The 17,946-nt window shown below is 46.6% G+C and overlaps 1 protein-coding gene across 1 annotated transcript in view; it reads right to left on the reverse strand.

Annotated features, from left to right (window-relative positions):
- Positions 1-17,946, reverse strand: part of LOC115472606 (lipocalin-like) — a 112,112-nt gene that overhangs the window by 37,854 nt on the left and 56,312 nt on the right. Inside the window, exon 4 of the mRNA XM_030206912.1 lies at positions 8,121-8,234. Within this exon, the coding sequence (XP_030062772.1) occupies positions 8,121-8,234 (114 nt within the window). The remainder of the gene's footprint in view (positions 1-8,120; positions 8,235-17,946) is intronic.

Here is a 17,946-nt window from a genome sequence, read left to right on the forward strand (position 1 = left end):
GGGTGCTTGATTTGGGCCGACTGTACTAAATTCTTGGCCCCCACACACTGCCTGCTACAACCAGGCAGAGAGAATGGGAGAAAGGAAGGGAGCATCAGGGGATGTGGAAGACAGGAAACGGAAGGCGTGGTGGCTGAGGGCCAACAATAATTCCCCTCCCCCCCCTAAATACACAGGTGTACCCAAGCATACATTGCTAAACACATACCTTCATATAAGTGAGGGTAAAACCCTGTAAATGATTATTACGAACAACGGGCAAGGTCTAAGTGCAGGAAATGGCAGGTAAAATGGCAATGAAGAAAGGGAAGGCAGGTGGAGACGCCCATACTTATCTACTCATAATCGAAACCATGTGTTCCTAATCGCTATCTGAACTGGGCACGCTTAGCAATTATGTGTATAATTGAAAAAGAAACGCCCATATCAGAAACGCCTATGCCCCCGTCTCAATGGGCGTTCTTGGCGCCTATATAAACGCCCACTCCGTATTTTCGAAAACCCCATTGGTACAATGCCACCACGCATGCCGCCGACCCGGAAGGGTAATTTTGTCGAAGCAGAGGTGGAGCTCCTGGTGCAAGAAATAGTACAGCGGCACCGGAGTCTGTTTGCTCCTACAGGGCAGAGGCTGGCAGCAACATTAAAGCAGCGCGAATGGGAGGCAGTACGGGACAGCCTGAATGCTGTCTTCCATGCTGGGAGAGACGTGGAGGACTGCAAGAGGAAGTGGCGGAAGCTGAGGAGGGATGTTCGGAGGAAGGTGGGGGCCAATCCCCCAGGCAATGACACTGCCAACCTTACACCCATGGAGCTGATGGTGTACTCCCTCCTACCCCAGGAGGGCATCCACGGGATTGGCTCCCTGGACACCTCAGGCCAGGCTGAGGACTCAGGTAGGTGTTTCATTATGCAGTTGGGGTATCTGTTGTGCTGCAGTACACTTGTGTTATAGAAGTTGGGGTCAGGGGGAGGGAGGTGAGGAGTGGGGGGCAGGAGGAGGGGGGGGGGAGTATCTCTGGCTGTCTTTATGTATATTAACAGGCCACCTTTATGATGCTGTTGTGACCTGGTAACCCCTACTCACTAGCTCTCTACCCTTACTCCCTATCCCTACTGTTGTCATTGGGTTTCCTCTTACTTGTCCTGTGTGCCCATATTTATTGAATTAATTGTAAGCTCTATTTGAGTAGTGGTAGTGGTCATGTGTGTTATAGGAGCAAGCAGACAGGGTGGGTGCTGTGTGTGTGTGTGAGCACCCCCAATATTGAGGAAAGATCATGTAGCTGTGCAGGGAGGAGTGTTGGTCACTGGGCTTAGCACCCCCAATACTACTTTCCAGTTGGCTCCTATGGGTGTGTGTAGGTTACTACTGTGGCAGAACTTTGGGGGCCGTCCTTCCCTACTACTCCCTCCTATTTTCCCATTACCAAACTGTGCCTAGTTCCTCCTGTGACCTCTGTGCTCTACTGAGTGTGGGCCACATGCATTCAACTGAAGGAGCCTGTAATGGGGGTCATAAAGCAGTTCTATGCAGTTTAGCAAGTCAGTAGTAACACAACACATGCTGCAATGTTGTTCAATTTAACAATTATACAACTAACAGCTTGAGCACAACGTTGTGAGTGGTGTCCTTCTCTTGGCTGCTCATCCACCACCTCTACCCAGCTGCCTGCGGGGCTCTCTCTTTCGTACCCGTGTCAATTCCATTCCTCCTCACCATCTCTTTGCTGGGTCATCAGGTTGGGGGACATACCAATGTATATGAATGCTGAAAGACAAAAGTGGGTTATTTGCACCAACACTATTCCTCACTCTTGTGCTATACAGGTGATGACTCAGAGGAGGCTGGCCCTAGTGGCCTGCAAGGCCAATGCCCTACACCACCAGTCCAGCCTCAACCTCCACAGCCTGCAGCACCAGCCGTCCAGCCTCCACCACCTGCACCAGCTGTGCATCCTCGGCGTCCACCACCACCTGCACCAGCTGTGCATCCTCGGTGTCCACCACCACCTGCACCAGCTGTCCAGCCTCTGCCACCACCAGCTGTCCAGCCTCTGCCACCACCACCACCACCACCACCACCTGCACCAGCTGTCCAGCCTCTGCCACCACCACCACCACCAGCACCTGCACCAGCAGAGGCCGCACCTCCAGCACCAGAGGACTTTGTTGAGGAGGAGGAGGGCCCAGCTCCCCGCCAGAGGCCATCCGGCCAAAGGAGGCAACTCCTGCGGCTGGCCACGGAACTACTCCGCCACAACGTGCGCTTGGAGGAGTACCGGCAGCAGAAACTGGAGCTGCAGCGCCAAGCACTGGAGGCACAGCAGCGAGCACACCAGGAACTCCTCCAGGCGCAACGTGAAGGCCACCAGGAGGTGCTCCAGCAACTGAGACGGCTGGAGCAGAGCATCCAACACCTGCGCCCTCAGGGCACCGCGCCTACTCCAGCCCCCGTGCTGCTGGAGCAGCCCCTGCCATCAACATCCTCCTCCACTGACCACCAGCAACCACCAGCTAAGAGGTGGGCATTGCGATCCTCAGCCTCCGCACCCACTCCTGCAGCACCCACCAAATCTGCTCCCATTCTGGGTCCTGTGGCCAGACCACTAGAACCAAGAAGGTGGCCCGATTTCCACGGTGCAGCCGAAGCCGCAGGCTGCCGTGGGGATAGGGAGGAGGACACTGGGAGCAGCAGCTCCGAAGAGGGTGAAGAGACTTCCCGTGCAGCACCAGCTGCAAAGGAAGGGCGTGGGAGGGGTAGGAGGGGACGGGGGAAGGGAAGGGGAAAATGATGGGACATGCTGTAGGGTGAGGGTTGGTGGGAGGGGGGTGGGTGTGGGAGGGGGGTGGTGGTGGTGGTGGTGGGGTTGAACACACACATGCACTGAATGTAAAAAATAAATGTTCACTTACTTTCACCTAAAACTTGTTTCAATGAGTCTTTGTCTTGCTCTTACGCCAAGCTGGTAGGCATTGAGCTCTGCTCTGTTGGCAGGGGGTGGAGGGGGCTCCTCTTCCAGCTCATCTGGGGCCTCTTCTGGTGGTGGCTGTGGCTCCTCTGGGAGAGGCTGTCCTCTGCGCTGGGCCAAATTGTGTAACATGCAGCACGCCACAAAAATCTTGGCCACCTTTTCTGGACTGTAGAGCAGCTCTCCTCCAGACCGGTCCAGACAGCGGAAGCAGTTTTTCAATAAACCAAAGGTGCGCTCAATGATCCCCCGGGTGCTGCGATGTCTTCTGTTGTAGGTTTCTTCTGGCCCTGGTTGTGGGTGGATCAGGGGGGTCATGAGCCATGTCCTCTGCGGGTAGCCTCGGTCACCTTTGCAGAAAAGCAGAATGAGATAGATGAGTGTGTATCGCTTGGAGCAGGTACAGGGGGGGCGGGGGGATTTGGATAGTGGGTTGTGGTGGAGGAAGCCAGGGCGGAGGGTTGCCCAGTGGAGGAGGTCTAGTATGGGTGGTACATGCATGTTGCACTTACCTAGTAGCCATCCACCAATGAACTCCCCTCGCTCGAACCTGTGGAAGATGCCCGAGTGCTGTAGGATGTAGGCATCGTGGCTGGAGCCGGGGTACCTGGCACACACGTCTAATATCTCCCCCTGGGCATCACATACAACTTGCATGTTCATAGAATGAAATGCCTTCCTATTTCTGTAGGTGGCTTCGTGTGCCCGGGGGGGTCTGAGGGCTACGTGTGTGCAGTCTATCACACCGATGACCGAGGGGAATCTAGCAACAGCATAGAAGGCGGCCATGTTGTTGTGCAGGGCCTGGGGGGTGGTGGGGAAAGTGATGTAGTGTGAGGTGTGAGTTATGAAGGCATCCAGGAACTGGGTGAGACAGTGTGAAATAGAAGCCTGGGTGAGGCCTGTGTTAGCAGCTAATACGGATTGAAAACTGCCAGTGGCCAGGACAGAGAGAGCGGAAGTGATTTTGAGGTGGGCAGGGATGGGGTTATTCCTACGTGTCTGGGGCTGAAGGAGGGGTGTCAGCTGCTCACACAGCTGACGAATGGTGGCCCTATCAAACCTGAACCTTGTTAGACACTGCTGGTCAGTGAGTTGTAGGAAGGTGGTGCGGGGCCTAAACACTCGGGGCCGTGAATACCTCCTGCGGTGGGTGGCCTCTTCGTGTAGCATGCATGCCACAAGTGCATTAAGTGCATCCATATCCCCACCACCAGTGCAAGTATTAGGACTAGTAGTCAAACAAACAGCAACACACACAGATCTTTCACTTCCAGCCACCACGCCCTCTGGCCACTCACTCGCCAAACAGTACAGGAACACAGAGACAAACGGAGGTCAGGGAATAGAGTATACACGTGGGAAGAGTGAATGGGGAGGGATAGGGGGAGGGGAAGGGGGCGATGGAGCAAAGGAGTAGGAGTAAGGAACGGTCAAAGGGTAAGACACAAAAAGAGGCAGGGCACACAGACGACCGTCACAGGTACTCAACACGCTCGGCTTTCTCTCTGCAACCACCACTTCAGCTCTTCCACCAACAATATCGCCACTCTCCAACTACACACAATCGCTAATGGGTCTAAAGACGCTTTCCCCCTTGCTCTGGTCGCTTTTATTTCGGGTCCATCATATTATGCCCATCTTCCCGCTCAACCAGAGCCATTTCGCTATTCGTTATACGTTGTACCCGTCCACGTCGTATCACCGCCCCTAACGCCCCCGACACGCCTCTTATTTGGACGTTTTTACGTCCACGTACGAGCGACACGGACGCACTGAAACATTGCTTTCGATTATATGGATTTACTCGTTTTTGTGAGATTAACGTCCATCTCCCGATTTAGGTCGGAACTTGGGCGTTTTTCTCGTTCGATTATAAGCAGGTGTGTATCCTGCTAGATAGTGATGGCACAAGGGAAGCAAGTTTGGTCCAGTGAAGACTAATTCAAAATAACCTGTTCCTTAACTGGGCCCTAGTATTACCATATTAAAAATGCCACCATACCATATCTCGCTGCACCTCACGCCTGGCATAGACTTCCCGAGAATGTCCGCCAACCCCCGTCTTTGGCCGTTTTCAAATCCAGGCTAAAAGCCCATCTCTTTGACACTGCTTTTGACCCCAAACCACTTCTCACTTGCCCTGTACCCACCTCTTTAATTCCCTTACCTCTTAGTTGTTCTGTCTGTTTACCTGTCTTATTTAGATTGTAAGCTCTTTGAGCAGGGACTGTCTTTTAGTGTATGGTGTACAGCGCTGCGTATGCCTTGTAGCACTATAGAAGTGATAAGTAGTATTAGTAGACTATGTACAATCCTTCGTCTTCATTTTTGGATATGCACAGTCACTCTGATAGGAAAGAATATCAGCCAGATCTGAAAAAGAGTGGAGGAAACACCTCTTGAGGTGGGACCTGTCAAGGGGAGTTCCACAAGGATTTCTGCTCTCTCACTGCGGTATTTAATCTGAATACAAGACCTGTGCAATGTGTTGAAAGAATAAGGCTGCACTTATTACCCGTTTGATGATGACATACAAATACTTTGTCCAGTTGAAGAGGGCAGTGGGGGCTGGGATAACTGAATTGTTGTTTGGAAAAGGTCACAGTTTCCAGAACTTCAATTAAAGTTGAATGTCTGTAAAACAGGGGAAATATGGACTAGGAGCCACACTGCATAGAATTTTGATTTTCCCGCGCATAGTTCTGTGCTGCCTTCCGCTTTTTTTGCCCTAAAGCACGGCACAGATGGCTTTTCCGGCTGGCTGCCTCCCTCTCCCTCACCGTATACTTACTCACCCTGCATCGCGGGAAGAGGCGGAGCGAGCAACCAACTGCACATTGGAGCGCTTCCTACTCCTCTGCCGGCTTGGTCCCCGTCGGTTTCAGCCATGCGTGAGGCTCAAAGGAAATAGTAGAGCCCAGAAGGACCGCAGAGGAACAGGAAACAGCCCAACTTGCTACTGGGGAGTTCAAGGAGGTTAGCTTGAGAACAGAAAACGGTACGAGCAAGGAGGTTCTTTAAAACAGGACAGCCTATTTACTTCTCTGAAGCCTTTTCCCTCCTGCTGCACCGGCGATTCACTGTCAGCTATTTGCCAGCATCGGGACCTCTCAGGCGCATCCCGCCTGCTCTAAACAACTTCCTGTTTTCCGCAGAGGTGGAATGCGCCTAAGGAGAGGTCCTGACGCTGGCAAACAGCTGACTGTGTCAATCGCCAGTGCCGGAGGGAGAAGACTTCAGGGCAGTAAGAACGACCACACGCTGCGGGCAGGAGAAGAGACAGGAGAACAACAGATGCAAGACTCGTACAGGAGGGGGGGAGAGAAAGATTTTGCATGTAGTGCATAGGCGCCATTTTTTCAAAGTACCTGTTTAGGGGAGTGACCGCTCCCCCTGCGCCCCACCTAGCTACGCTACTGCCGGTGGTCATCTGGGCAGTTGGGGCACTTTTGGGGGACTTGTTCGTGAGAAAAAAGGGTCCAGAAAAAGTGACCCAAATTCTCGCTTCTGGCGCCTTTCATTTTTCGATTATCGGCCGAGAGCGCCCATCTCTCCTCGGCCAATGAACATGCCCCAGTCCCGCCTTCACCACGCCTCCGACACATCTTCATCAACTTTGTACTTTCCCACGACAGATTGCAGTTGGAGACGCCCAAAATCGGCTTTCAATTATACCGATTTGGGCGGCCACGGGAGAAAGGCGCACATCTCCCCATTTGGGTCGAAATATGGGCGTCTTTCTCTTTCGAAAATAAGCTGGATAAAGACTCAAATTCTTACATTAATAGCAAGGAAAGAGAATAACAACAAATATCTGATTTTGATAAAAGACAATTTAAATATTTATCTGAAAAGGTTCTTTTCTGCCTTTTTAGGTGATTCTGTTGAAAGAAACAGAAAAAGTAAAGGGTATACATGTAGTTCTACATTTCAATGTTGAATATGTTATTGCAGTTCTATTAAGCCACACACTAATTGTGAATTTGAGTATTTGAATGAAAATTTGCTTGCATTTGTATTCAATAAAGAAAAAGATAATTTGCAGATCTGAAGGTCTGGTTCTTCCTTATCAGGAACAAATCCTAAATTTTAGCTTCTTTTCCTCCTTTATTCTTTCAGAGTAAAGGACTAGGTTAATTTATTTGTTCTACCCCCTCTGCTGTAGCGGTGTGTGTCCTGGATATTCGCCACAACTACAATAACAGGTATCTGGGAGCACACCACTCAAGTCCAGCCAAGAGGGGTAGTAACAATATATTTAATTATTTTATTAAGAGACTTCTATGAACTTCAGAATATGGGAGTCTTGTATGTGTCTTATACAATAAAGCCTGTGGTCTGCCAGATGGCACCATTTTGTTCTTAGCAATTCAAGTAAGAAGGAAACATATGTTTCTCTTCCTCTGTATTGTGCAATGTTTGGTTTCTGTTTACTGGCCTGTCATTGAAGAGAAGCTACTCACTCCATGTCCTAAGCTACATCAAGGTGAAAAGTTATATATATAAAAAAAAAAAATCCTGTTTCGTAGTCCTGCTGCATATATTAGGATAAACTCACTCTGTAACAGCCATTGCCATTGTTGTGATGGCCCTTGGACTCAGACCTCAACACCCTCAAACTCAGGGGTCCTTTTACTAAGATGTGCTGAAAAATGGCCTGCGCTAGTGTAGGGCACCTGTAAAAAAATGCCTTTATTTTTTTGGCTGAAAATGGACGTGCGGCAAAATGAAAATTGCCATGCGTCCATTTTGGGTCTGAGATCTTACTACCACCCATTCATGTAGCGGTAAGGTCTCCCACGTTAACCAGGTGGTAATGATTTACACATGTACAATGCCTTTTACCGCCCAGTTAGCGCCATGCGCAGTAATTCCAAATTGACGCATGTTTGGCGCGCATAGGCCCTACATGTCTTAGTAAAAGGGCCCCTCAGTATACGTGCTCCCTAAAACTGACCAGTAGGTGTCATCATTGAGCAATGACAGACTCTTGCTTCATTTGTTGTTAGCACTGGGCCTGTAGATCAAACCTGGGTTTTTTTCATGGCCTCACAGTGCACAGCACTCTCCAGTAAACTACTGAGTTGATCTTCCTTTTTTTATGAGTAAATAGGACAGGTGTGATCCTGGATATTGTAGACATACCATATAACACCACCATGGTAAAGACCTCTGTACCCTTGGACTTGCGTTTGTATGTCAAAGCATATTCATCATAGTTGGTCTCCACTACACGGATATCATACTCACTGCCCCAGCCTGAATGGGAGACAGAAAAAAGATATTAAGCATGGAAGAAAAAGGAAACAAGAAAAAACATACACACAAAGATCTGCAGTTGTATTTTTTAAGTCTTGGTATTTGCTCATATCTGTTTATTGACTAAAACCAGGTGAAGTGACCTACTATCCAGTAGCAAACTTGTGAAAGAACTACTGAAAAGCTAAGACTACGATGGAGGGAGTTTGGTCAAAGATGGAAACAAAAAAGAGAGGAGCCTATGCTGCAGGACCCTTTAAGAGTCCAGCTAACACAGTTGATTGAAAAAAAACATTTGATTAATTCTGTCTTTCCTCCAGATAGGGCAAAGAAGACAATTCAGTCTTTATCTGTTGGTATTAAGAAATGGAAGACATTAAGACTGATAAACTAATATTATTTTCATTTAATCCTTACAGTCTCAAGATTGCACAGAGTGCTTCTTTTGTTGGACTGTGGTTTTTGTTCATGCCCATAGTGCACAATGCAGTAGTGTGTTGATAAAGGTGAAAGGGGATAGATTCATAAGTAATCTAAGAAAATACTTCTTTACAGAAAGGGTGGTGGATATGTGGAACAACATCCTGGTTGAGGTGGTGGAGAAGAAGACTGTATCTGAATTCAAGAAAGAATGGGACATGCTCCAGAAATTGTCAACTAAGAGTTAATGCTAAAAAATGTAAAGCCATGCACTTGGGCTGCAAAAATCCAAGGGAACAGTATAATATAGGGGGTGAAGTACTCCTATGTTCAAAAGAAGAGTGGGACTTGTGGGTGATCATTGCTGATGATCTTAAGGTGGCAAAACAGATAGAAAAGGCAACGGTCGAAGCCAGAAGGGTGCCCAGGTGCATAGGGAGAGGAAAGGACAGCAGGAAAAAAAAAGGTGCTATGCCATTGTATAATTCTCTGGTGAAGCCCCATTTAGAATACTTGGTGCAATTCTGGAGATCACACCTTCAAAAAGATATACCACAATATCACTTTGTATTCATTCATACCATTTTCAGACAGGAATCGGCTAACGCCATTAATGGTTATATGTAAGCCACATTGAGCCTGCAAAAAGGTGGGAAAATGTGGGATATAAATGTAACTAATAATAATAATATAAACAGGATTAAGTCGGTCCAGAAGGTGGCTACAAAATTGGTCAGTGGTCTCTGTCATAAAGATTTTGGGGTCAGACATTTAGACCTCAATATGTATACTGTGGAAGAAAGGTAGGAGAGAGGGGATATGATAGAGGCATAAAGGCAGGAGGTGAGCCTTTTTCAAATGAAGGAAAACTCTGGAATGAGAGGATGAAGTTAAGAGGAAATACTTTTTTACGGAAAGAGTGATGAATAGATGGAATAGCCTCCCGGTGGAGGTGGTGGAGACAAAAACTGTGCCTGAATTCAAGAAAGCATGGGATAGGCATGTGGGATCTCTTAGGGAGAGGAGGTGATAGTGGATGCTGCAGATGGGCAGACTGGATGGCCATTTCGCCTTTATCTACCGTCATGTTTCTATGTACAGAGGATCACTGCAGGAGAGGAAGAGATAGTACAATTTAGTGCTGGTATGGAGAGGAGAGAGGATAGGTCATCTGGTCTTTATCTGCCATCATTTACTATGTTTCTATGTATATTTTTATATACTGGGGGAGGAGACATTTCAAAGCAATTTCTGTGGGTATAAATAATTGTATCTGTGTTAATTGCTCTCCCTCCATGTGACTGAAAAGGCGCATGTTGTTCTCCAGTGTGTATTGTTAGCTCCACTGAGTGAAAGCTTTCCCCCAGGGACATGTTTCGATTGAGAGAGGAATGGTACACGTGCACAGGCATTTACACATTTTTGTCCATACTTTTCCAACCAAAATCTGCAGAAAAAGTAGATGCAAGCGATTCCACATAGTTAATACCCAGTGCAAGTTTCAAAGTACATATATTTGTGTCTTTTGGCTTTTGGAACTGGTGCAAAGCCCCCATGGACGTAGTTTGACTGTTTCATTTGGGGGGGGGGGGGGGGGCGGCAAAGGATGGGGTGGAGCATATTAGCATATTCATTTGCATATATATATATATATATATATATATATATATATATATATGCAAATGAATATGCTAATATGGAGGAAGGAAGGAAAAAGAGCTGGCTTTTTTGGGGAATAACCATAATGAATATGTATGATATATCAAGCCAGTTCTTTTTCCCTTCCTTCCTTCCTTCCTTCCTTCTTACCCACCACTCCCTCTTCCTCTCCAGTAGTATTTCCCCACCCCCTTTCCCATACTATACCAGTGTTGACCTTAGAAATGCATAGGGTCTATATGTAGATCCTTCAAGAGGTAGTGTGTCATGATTTAGGCTCTATACCCTTTTTGATGTTTTGGTGCCACCTCAGTAAGGCCAACACACAATCTCTCCACTGCAAAACGCTATACACAAACTTGTGCAAAAACACACTCATATCCTTAATAAACCATAACAACACTCATTCCAAGGGCAGGACGCGCTACAACCTTATGTGTGAAAAGGCAGAACTGTAATTAGACCAGGCTCTAAAACACCAATACACTACCTCGTGAAAAAAAAAAGCAAAACAAAAAGGGTTGCAAATACTACACGCTAGCAGAATACTGCACCTTGATCACACATGAAAAACACATGACACAACAGACATGACACAAGGAACTAGAAATCAAAAAATATGAAGGCAAAATACTGAACTGGAAAGTAAACTCAAGAAGTCAGACTCAGCATGCAGCAATACCAGAAAAATTGAAACTTACATGCAAAATATCACAGATGCACATTTCCAAAAGCTGACATATTCCAATTAATAAATTCTGAATAAAATACTTTTTTCTACCTTTGTTGTCTGATTATTTTGTTTTTCTATTCGCTTTGATCCCAGTGTCTTCTGTTTATGCAGTGTCTTCTTTCCATTTGATATTTTTTTGCTCACCATGTCCACCATTCTTCTGTCCCCTTATGCGTCCTGTCTACCATCTGTAGCCCTGTCCCTATCCTTCCTTGAGTTTCAGTATCTGTCCTCAACGTGTTCCAAACCAGCCCTTAAATTCAGAAGTTTCCCCTCTATCCATATCCAGCATTTCTCCTCACTCCCCTCCATCCATGTGCATCTACTTCCTCTGTCTTCCCTCCCCTCCCTTCCATCCATGTCTAGCATTTCTCCTCTCTCCCTTCCCCTCCATCCATGTGCATCTCCTTCCTTTGTCTTTCCTTCCCTCCATCCTTGTCCAACATTTCTCCTCTCTTTCCTGCCCTCCACTCCATCCATGTCCAGCATTTCTCCTCTCTTCCCTTCCCTCCATCCATGTGCATCTCCTTCCTGACTTCTCTCCCCTCCATCCATCCGTCCAGCAACTCTCCATTCTCCCCTGCCCTCTCCTCCATCCACCCATATCCAGCAAATGTCCTCTATCCCCTGCCCCTTCCATTCATCCATCCATGTTCAGCAATTCTCCTCTCTCCCCTGCCCTCCCCTCCATCCATCCATATCCAGTAAATTTCCTCTCTCCCCTTTCCCCTCCATCAATCCCTGTTGTCCAGCAATTCTCCTCTCTGCCCTGCCCATCCTGTTCCTTTCCATCCCCTTCCCCATTCTATTCAGCGTCTCCCCCAAGACAGACCAACAGTAAAGAACGGCAACTTGGACGCAGTAGCTCACAGGTTTGCTGTGTTTTGAGTGAACGGCGATGGCTGCGTGGGGGAGTGGAAACAGAGGTTTACCAAATGGCTTCCTTCCTTACAGTAGGCTAGATAGGAGCCAGCACTTCCACTCCAGCGGCGAACAGGCGGGCGAGCGAGCGGGGGTTGTAAAAGCAGCAAGCAGGCATGCTCATCTCCGTCCGCTTCCCTGCCCTCTCAGCATCCCGCCTGCCCGAAAGGAAATGACATCAGAGGAAGGTGGGACTCAGGGAGGTCAGGGAAGCGGACAGAGACGAGCGTGCCTGCTTGCTGCTTTTACTACTGGCGCCCCGCCCGCCAGTTCACCGAAGCGACTTCGGGTATGTCGTAGTCATCGTCATTTGGGGGGGCAATGCCCCCCTCCAGTATACGCCCATGAAAGCCCCTGATTAAAAGCAAATACAGTCACTGCCCTAGCATAGACAGTTTGATAATTGCATATTCTGGGAGTCATTTTATAAAACCAAAACTAGCAGTAGTGTGGTGTCTATATCAAAAAGGGGGAAAAGGCTCAACTGTTGTGGCAACTATTCACAAACATTGGTTGCATGTAAAAAAAAGTCATCATCGACTACAAAACCCCCGTAACTTTTTACGTTTTTAATTTTTGAATCTTTTTGTTTTTTTCTATATATATAAATGCTTAAATCTCACAGACTCTGTTTATGCATCATTCCCTCTTAAATTGCAATTTTTCATAAAGTGCATGAATACACTTATCTTTAGAATTACATGCCCCAGCTTGCGTGTTGATTCCAACGGTCCCATTTTGGTATTCTTCCTCAGGGAACCATACCGCAAGACATTAGAAGATTACTGATGCTGGAGTGAAAAACATAAAACAAGCATCGAAAACATTATTTTCTGGGTCTGTATTGCACATAGAAAAAAACCTGTAAACATATGTAGAAAATCTGTAAAAAAAAATGTAGAAAATATGTGGAAAATATAGACACAGTGTCCTCATGCTGTTACTTCACGCTGGAGATTACATCAACCGACATCAGCACTACTAGACCGGGTCAAATTTAAACAAATAGTTACCAAATCCCCGGCTGACACGTCAACACTGTTGTCTACTGGCCAATTGTCTACCAAATCAGCTGACAACCGCAACAGCTGATACTGGCATCTAGCTACAACAGCGTCGTCATTTAATGATGAAATGATGGACTCGTGAACTAATCAGGTATGATCTCCCACTGCAGAGCATTTAATCACGGCTTTGATGAATTTAAGTGCTGGGTGATCGATTGCGTTAATGATCACATACGCGAGGGAGATCACTGCAAAAAACTTCTACAAATTGAGCAGAGATGGATCTATAGATTACATAATTTGGAACCGCAGGGTTTAAATTCTACCATCCAGTGGGCAGCTTTTCTCTAAACTATTTTTTCCAACATATTTTTTCCAACGCATTTTGTCTAACATATTTTTTCTAATAGAATTTTTTGAATATATTTTTTCGAATATATTTTTCCAATATGTTTTTGCTCTACACCATATGTTCTTAAGTGATTAATTTTGTAATGGACCGTCTGTTCTACAGGCTTCTGCAAGTACAACCTGCATGCAGAGATATTCGGTGAGGCGATCATACCTGATTAGTTCATGAGTCCATCATTTCATCATTAAATGATGGCGCTGTTGTAGCTAGATGCCAGTATCAGCTGTTGCGGTTGTCAGCTGATTTGGTAGACAGTTGGCCAGTAGACAACAGTGTTGACGTGTCAGCCGGGGATTGGGTAACTATTTGTTTAAATTTGACCCGGTCTAGTAGTGCTGATGTCGGTTGATGTAATCTCCAGCGTGAAGGTAACAGCATGAGGACATTGTGTCTATATTTTCCACAGATTTTCTACAGATTTTCTACATATGTCTACAGGTTTTTTTCTATGTTCAATACAGACCCAGAAAATAATGTTTTCGATGCTTGTTTTATGTTTTTCACTTCAGCATCAGTAATCTTCTAATGTCTTGCGGTATGGTTCCCTGAGGAAGAATACCGAAACAGGACGTTGGAATCAACACGCAAGCTGGAGCATGTAATTCTAGAGATAAGTGTATTCATGCACTTTATGAAAAACTAGTAAAAAAGGCCCGTTTCTGACACAAATGAAACGGGCGCTAGCAAGGTTTTCCTCGGAGTGTGTATGTTTGGGAGAGTGTATGTGAGAGTGACTGTTTGAGAGTCAGAGTGAAAGTGTGAGTGTGTGTGTGTGAGAGAGAGAGAGTGAGTCTGGGTGTGAGTGTGTTTGTGAGAGAGTGTGTGTGTGAGAATGAGAGTGTGTGCAAGTGTGTATGTGAGACACAGTGTGAGAGAGAGTGTGTGTGTGTGGGCGAGAGAGAGAGAGTGTGTGTGAGACACAGATTCTCTGTGAGAGTGAGTGTATGAGACCAAGCGAGTGTGTGAGTGACTGTGTGGCACATAGAGAGTGAATGTGATACAGTGTGAGACAGAGTGTGTGAGAGTGAGAGTCAGAAAGACATTGTATATGAGAGAGAGAGTGTGAGCCCTGCCCTCCTAATCCATGCCCATCCATGCTCCTCTGTCACTTGCCCCCTCCATTCATCCCTATCCAGCAATTCCCCTCTCTCCCTGAGCCCTGCCCTGCAATCCATATCCATCCATGCCCATCTGTCCCCTCCATTCATCCCTATCCAGCAATTCCCCTCTCCCTGAGCCCTGCCCTGCAATCCATAACCATCCATGCCCATCTGTCCCCTCCATTCATCCCTATCCAGCAATTCCCCTCTCTCCCTGAGCCCTGCCCTCCCAATCCATGGCCATCCATGCTCCTCTGTCCCCTGCCGCCTCCATTCAACCTTTTCCAGCAAGTCCCCTCTCTCCCTTCCATGACCCCCCTTGCATCCATGCTCCTCTCTCTTTCCCATGTCCCAGCCTGGCCCGCCCTCTTCTCCCCCCCCCCCCCTTCGCATCCATGCCCCCCCCTTCGCATCCATGCTGTCGTTTTTTCCTTGCCCTCCCGCTCCCATTGTTCAAGTTTACTGGCCACCCTCTTCTCTCCCCCCCACATCCCTTTTTTTTTTGTTTCTTCTTTTTAAATTTACCTCCGTGGTGGTTCCGGCAGAGAAGCGTCAGGGAAGGAGGCGGCGTTTCCGACATCTAGCCTTCCCTTCCCTGTGTTCCGCCTTCTTCTGACGTCATCCTTGACGTCAGAAGAAGGTGGAACACAGCGAAGGGAAGGCTAGAGACGTCGGGAGCGCCGCCTCCTTCCCTGACGCTGCGCTGCTTGATTTTTTTTTTTCCGCCCTCAACGTCATGACGTTTGACGCGAGGGCAGGGCAGAGACGGCTGGCTGGCTTGAAGGCTTCACACCACGAATCCACGAACCCTTCAGCCTGGGAGTGACGTCAGATGGCTTCAGAACGTTGTCCTCAGAACGTTGAGGGTGCGTTTTATTATATTAGATTGTGATTTAAGAGGGAATGATGCATAAACAGAGTCTGTGAGATTTAAGTATTTATATATATATAGAAAAAACCAAAAAGATTCAAAAATTAAAAACATAAAAAGTTACGGGGGGTTTTGTAGTCGATGATGACTTTTTTTGCGTGCAACCAATGTTTGTGAATAGTTGCCACAACAGTTGAGCCTTTTCCCCCTTTTTGATATAGACACCACAGTACTGCTAGTTTTTGTTTTTTGAGTTATCATTATTAGTGAGCAGTAAGGTCGATCTGTGTAATATATTTTGACTAGTCATTTTATAAAGCCTCTTTCACATGTGCAAGTTAACTCTTATAAATTTGTATGTGGGTATACATGCAGAAAAAAGAGGCGCACCACGTGATCTGCATGCAGACATTCCCAGGGGTGTAATTTGGGCAATGCTAGGTGGCATTAATATTATGCTTTGGACGTCTTCTCTGACTTACAATAAAAGTGAAGCCAAATTAACACCATTACTGTTGGTTTTCTCTCCAAATCAAATATACACACATTTCAACTTTTCTATGTTTAGGGTTTTGTTCATTTGGGATAAAGCCAATATGAGTACCTTTAACAATATATTTTTTCAACTAACATTTGTCACTAAAAGTCTTTTTTTATTATTCTTCAGAATTTTTCTTCTTTATTTCTTGAGGAAGAAGTTTGTGTAGATACATAAGGTTATTCATTTCATATTTGATCACATTTGATGAGTTGTAACAATGTTTATTACAGTTTTTATTTCATGTTGGGTCATATTTGGTGAGTTGCGATAATGTTAATCACAATTTTTCACATAGATACATGTATTTAGTAAAAAGTCCTATTGTATTAACATGGAGGGGCATTTTTGAAAGGGACATCCAAGTTGCGATTTGGACGTCCTTGCAAAACGTCCAAATCCAGGGGCGGACAAACCCATATTTTCGAAACAAGATGGACGTCCATCTTTCGTTTCGAAAATACCGTCAGGGACATCCAAAGCCTTAAATTTCGTTGTCCCTAGATTTGGACGTCCCTAGACATGGATGTTTCTGATTTTTGATGATTTTCATAATCAAAAAGACATCCGTATCAAAAACGACCAAATGCAAGCCATTTGGTTATGGCAGGAGCCAGCATTTGTAATGCACTGGTCCCCCTGACATGCCAGGACACCAACCGGGCACCCTAGGGGGCACTGCTGTGGACTTCATAAAATGCTCCCAGGAACATAACTCCCTTACCTTGTGTGCTGAGCCCCCCAAAACCCACTACCCACAACTGTACACCACTACCATAGCCCTTACGGGTGAAGGGGGGCACCTACATGTAGGTACAGTGGGTTTGTTATGGGTTTTGGAAGGCTCGCTGTTTCCTCCACAAATGTTACAGGTAGGGGGGGGGCTGGGGCTGGCTCCGCCTGTCTGAAGTGCACTGCAGTACCCACTAAAACTGCACCAGGGACCTGCATACTGCTGTCATGGACCTGAGTATGACATCTGAGTCTGGCACAAAATATTTTTAAAGATGTTTTTTGAGGGTGGGAGGGGGTTGGTGACCACTGGGGGAGTAAGGGGAGGTCATCCCCGATTCCCTCTGGTGGTCATGTGGTCATTTTGGGCACATTGTTGTGCCTTGGTCGTAAGAAAGAGGTCCGGGTGAAAACGTCCAAGTGCTTGTCAGGGACGTCCTTGTTTTTTTCGATTATGGGTCAAGGACGTCCAAGTGTTAGGCACGCCCAAGTCCCGCCTTCACTATGCCTCCGACACGCCCCCTTGAACTTTGGCCGTCCTTGCGACGGAGTGCAGTTGAAGACGTCCTAAATTGAGCTTCGATTATACCGATTTGGACGTCCCTGGGAGAAGGATGTCCATCTTCTGATTTATGTCGAAAGATGGACGTCCTTCTCTTTCAAAAATGAGCCCAATAGTCTCTTTTAGTTCAGATAAAGGTACTGCTATATTATTATTCACAATGTATATACATTTTTATTGCATATACACACCATTCATTCATTTTCATTTAAAAAAAAAATTTTTCTTAAGCATTTTATTTACATAATTAAAATACCCATTTGTAATTCTAATTTTGTCCAACACAGTTTTTCTGGTTTTCTTAATGTGACCATGTTATAGTCTTTCTGCTTTTAATTATTAGACTTTCCAGCTTATTTTCGAAAGACGCCCATATTTCGACCCAAATCGATGATGGGCGTCTTTTTCCCGTGGGCAAACAAATCGGTATAATCGAAAGCCGATTTTGGTCGTCTTCAATCTGCACTCCATCACAGGAACGAACAAAGTGGACGGGGGCGTGTTGGAGGCGTGGTGAAGGCGGGACTGGGGCGTGGTTATCGGCTGAGGAGAGATGGGCATCTTTAGCTGATAATCGAAACAAGAAGGGCGTTTTTTACGAGAATTTGGTCCGCTTTATTTGGACCCTTTTTTTTCAGGTCCAAGTCCCACAAAAGTGCCCCAACTGACCAGATGACAACCGGAGGGAATCGGGGATCACCTCCCCTGACTCCCCCAGTGGTCACTAACCCCCTCCCACCAAAAAAACCCACTTTAC

Source organism: Microcaecilia unicolor, chromosome 6, assembly GCF_901765095.1.
Source record: "Microcaecilia unicolor chromosome 6, aMicUni1.1, whole genome shotgun sequence".
Classification (NCBI taxonomy): domain Eukaryota; kingdom Metazoa; phylum Chordata; class Amphibia; order Gymnophiona; family Siphonopidae; genus Microcaecilia; species Microcaecilia unicolor.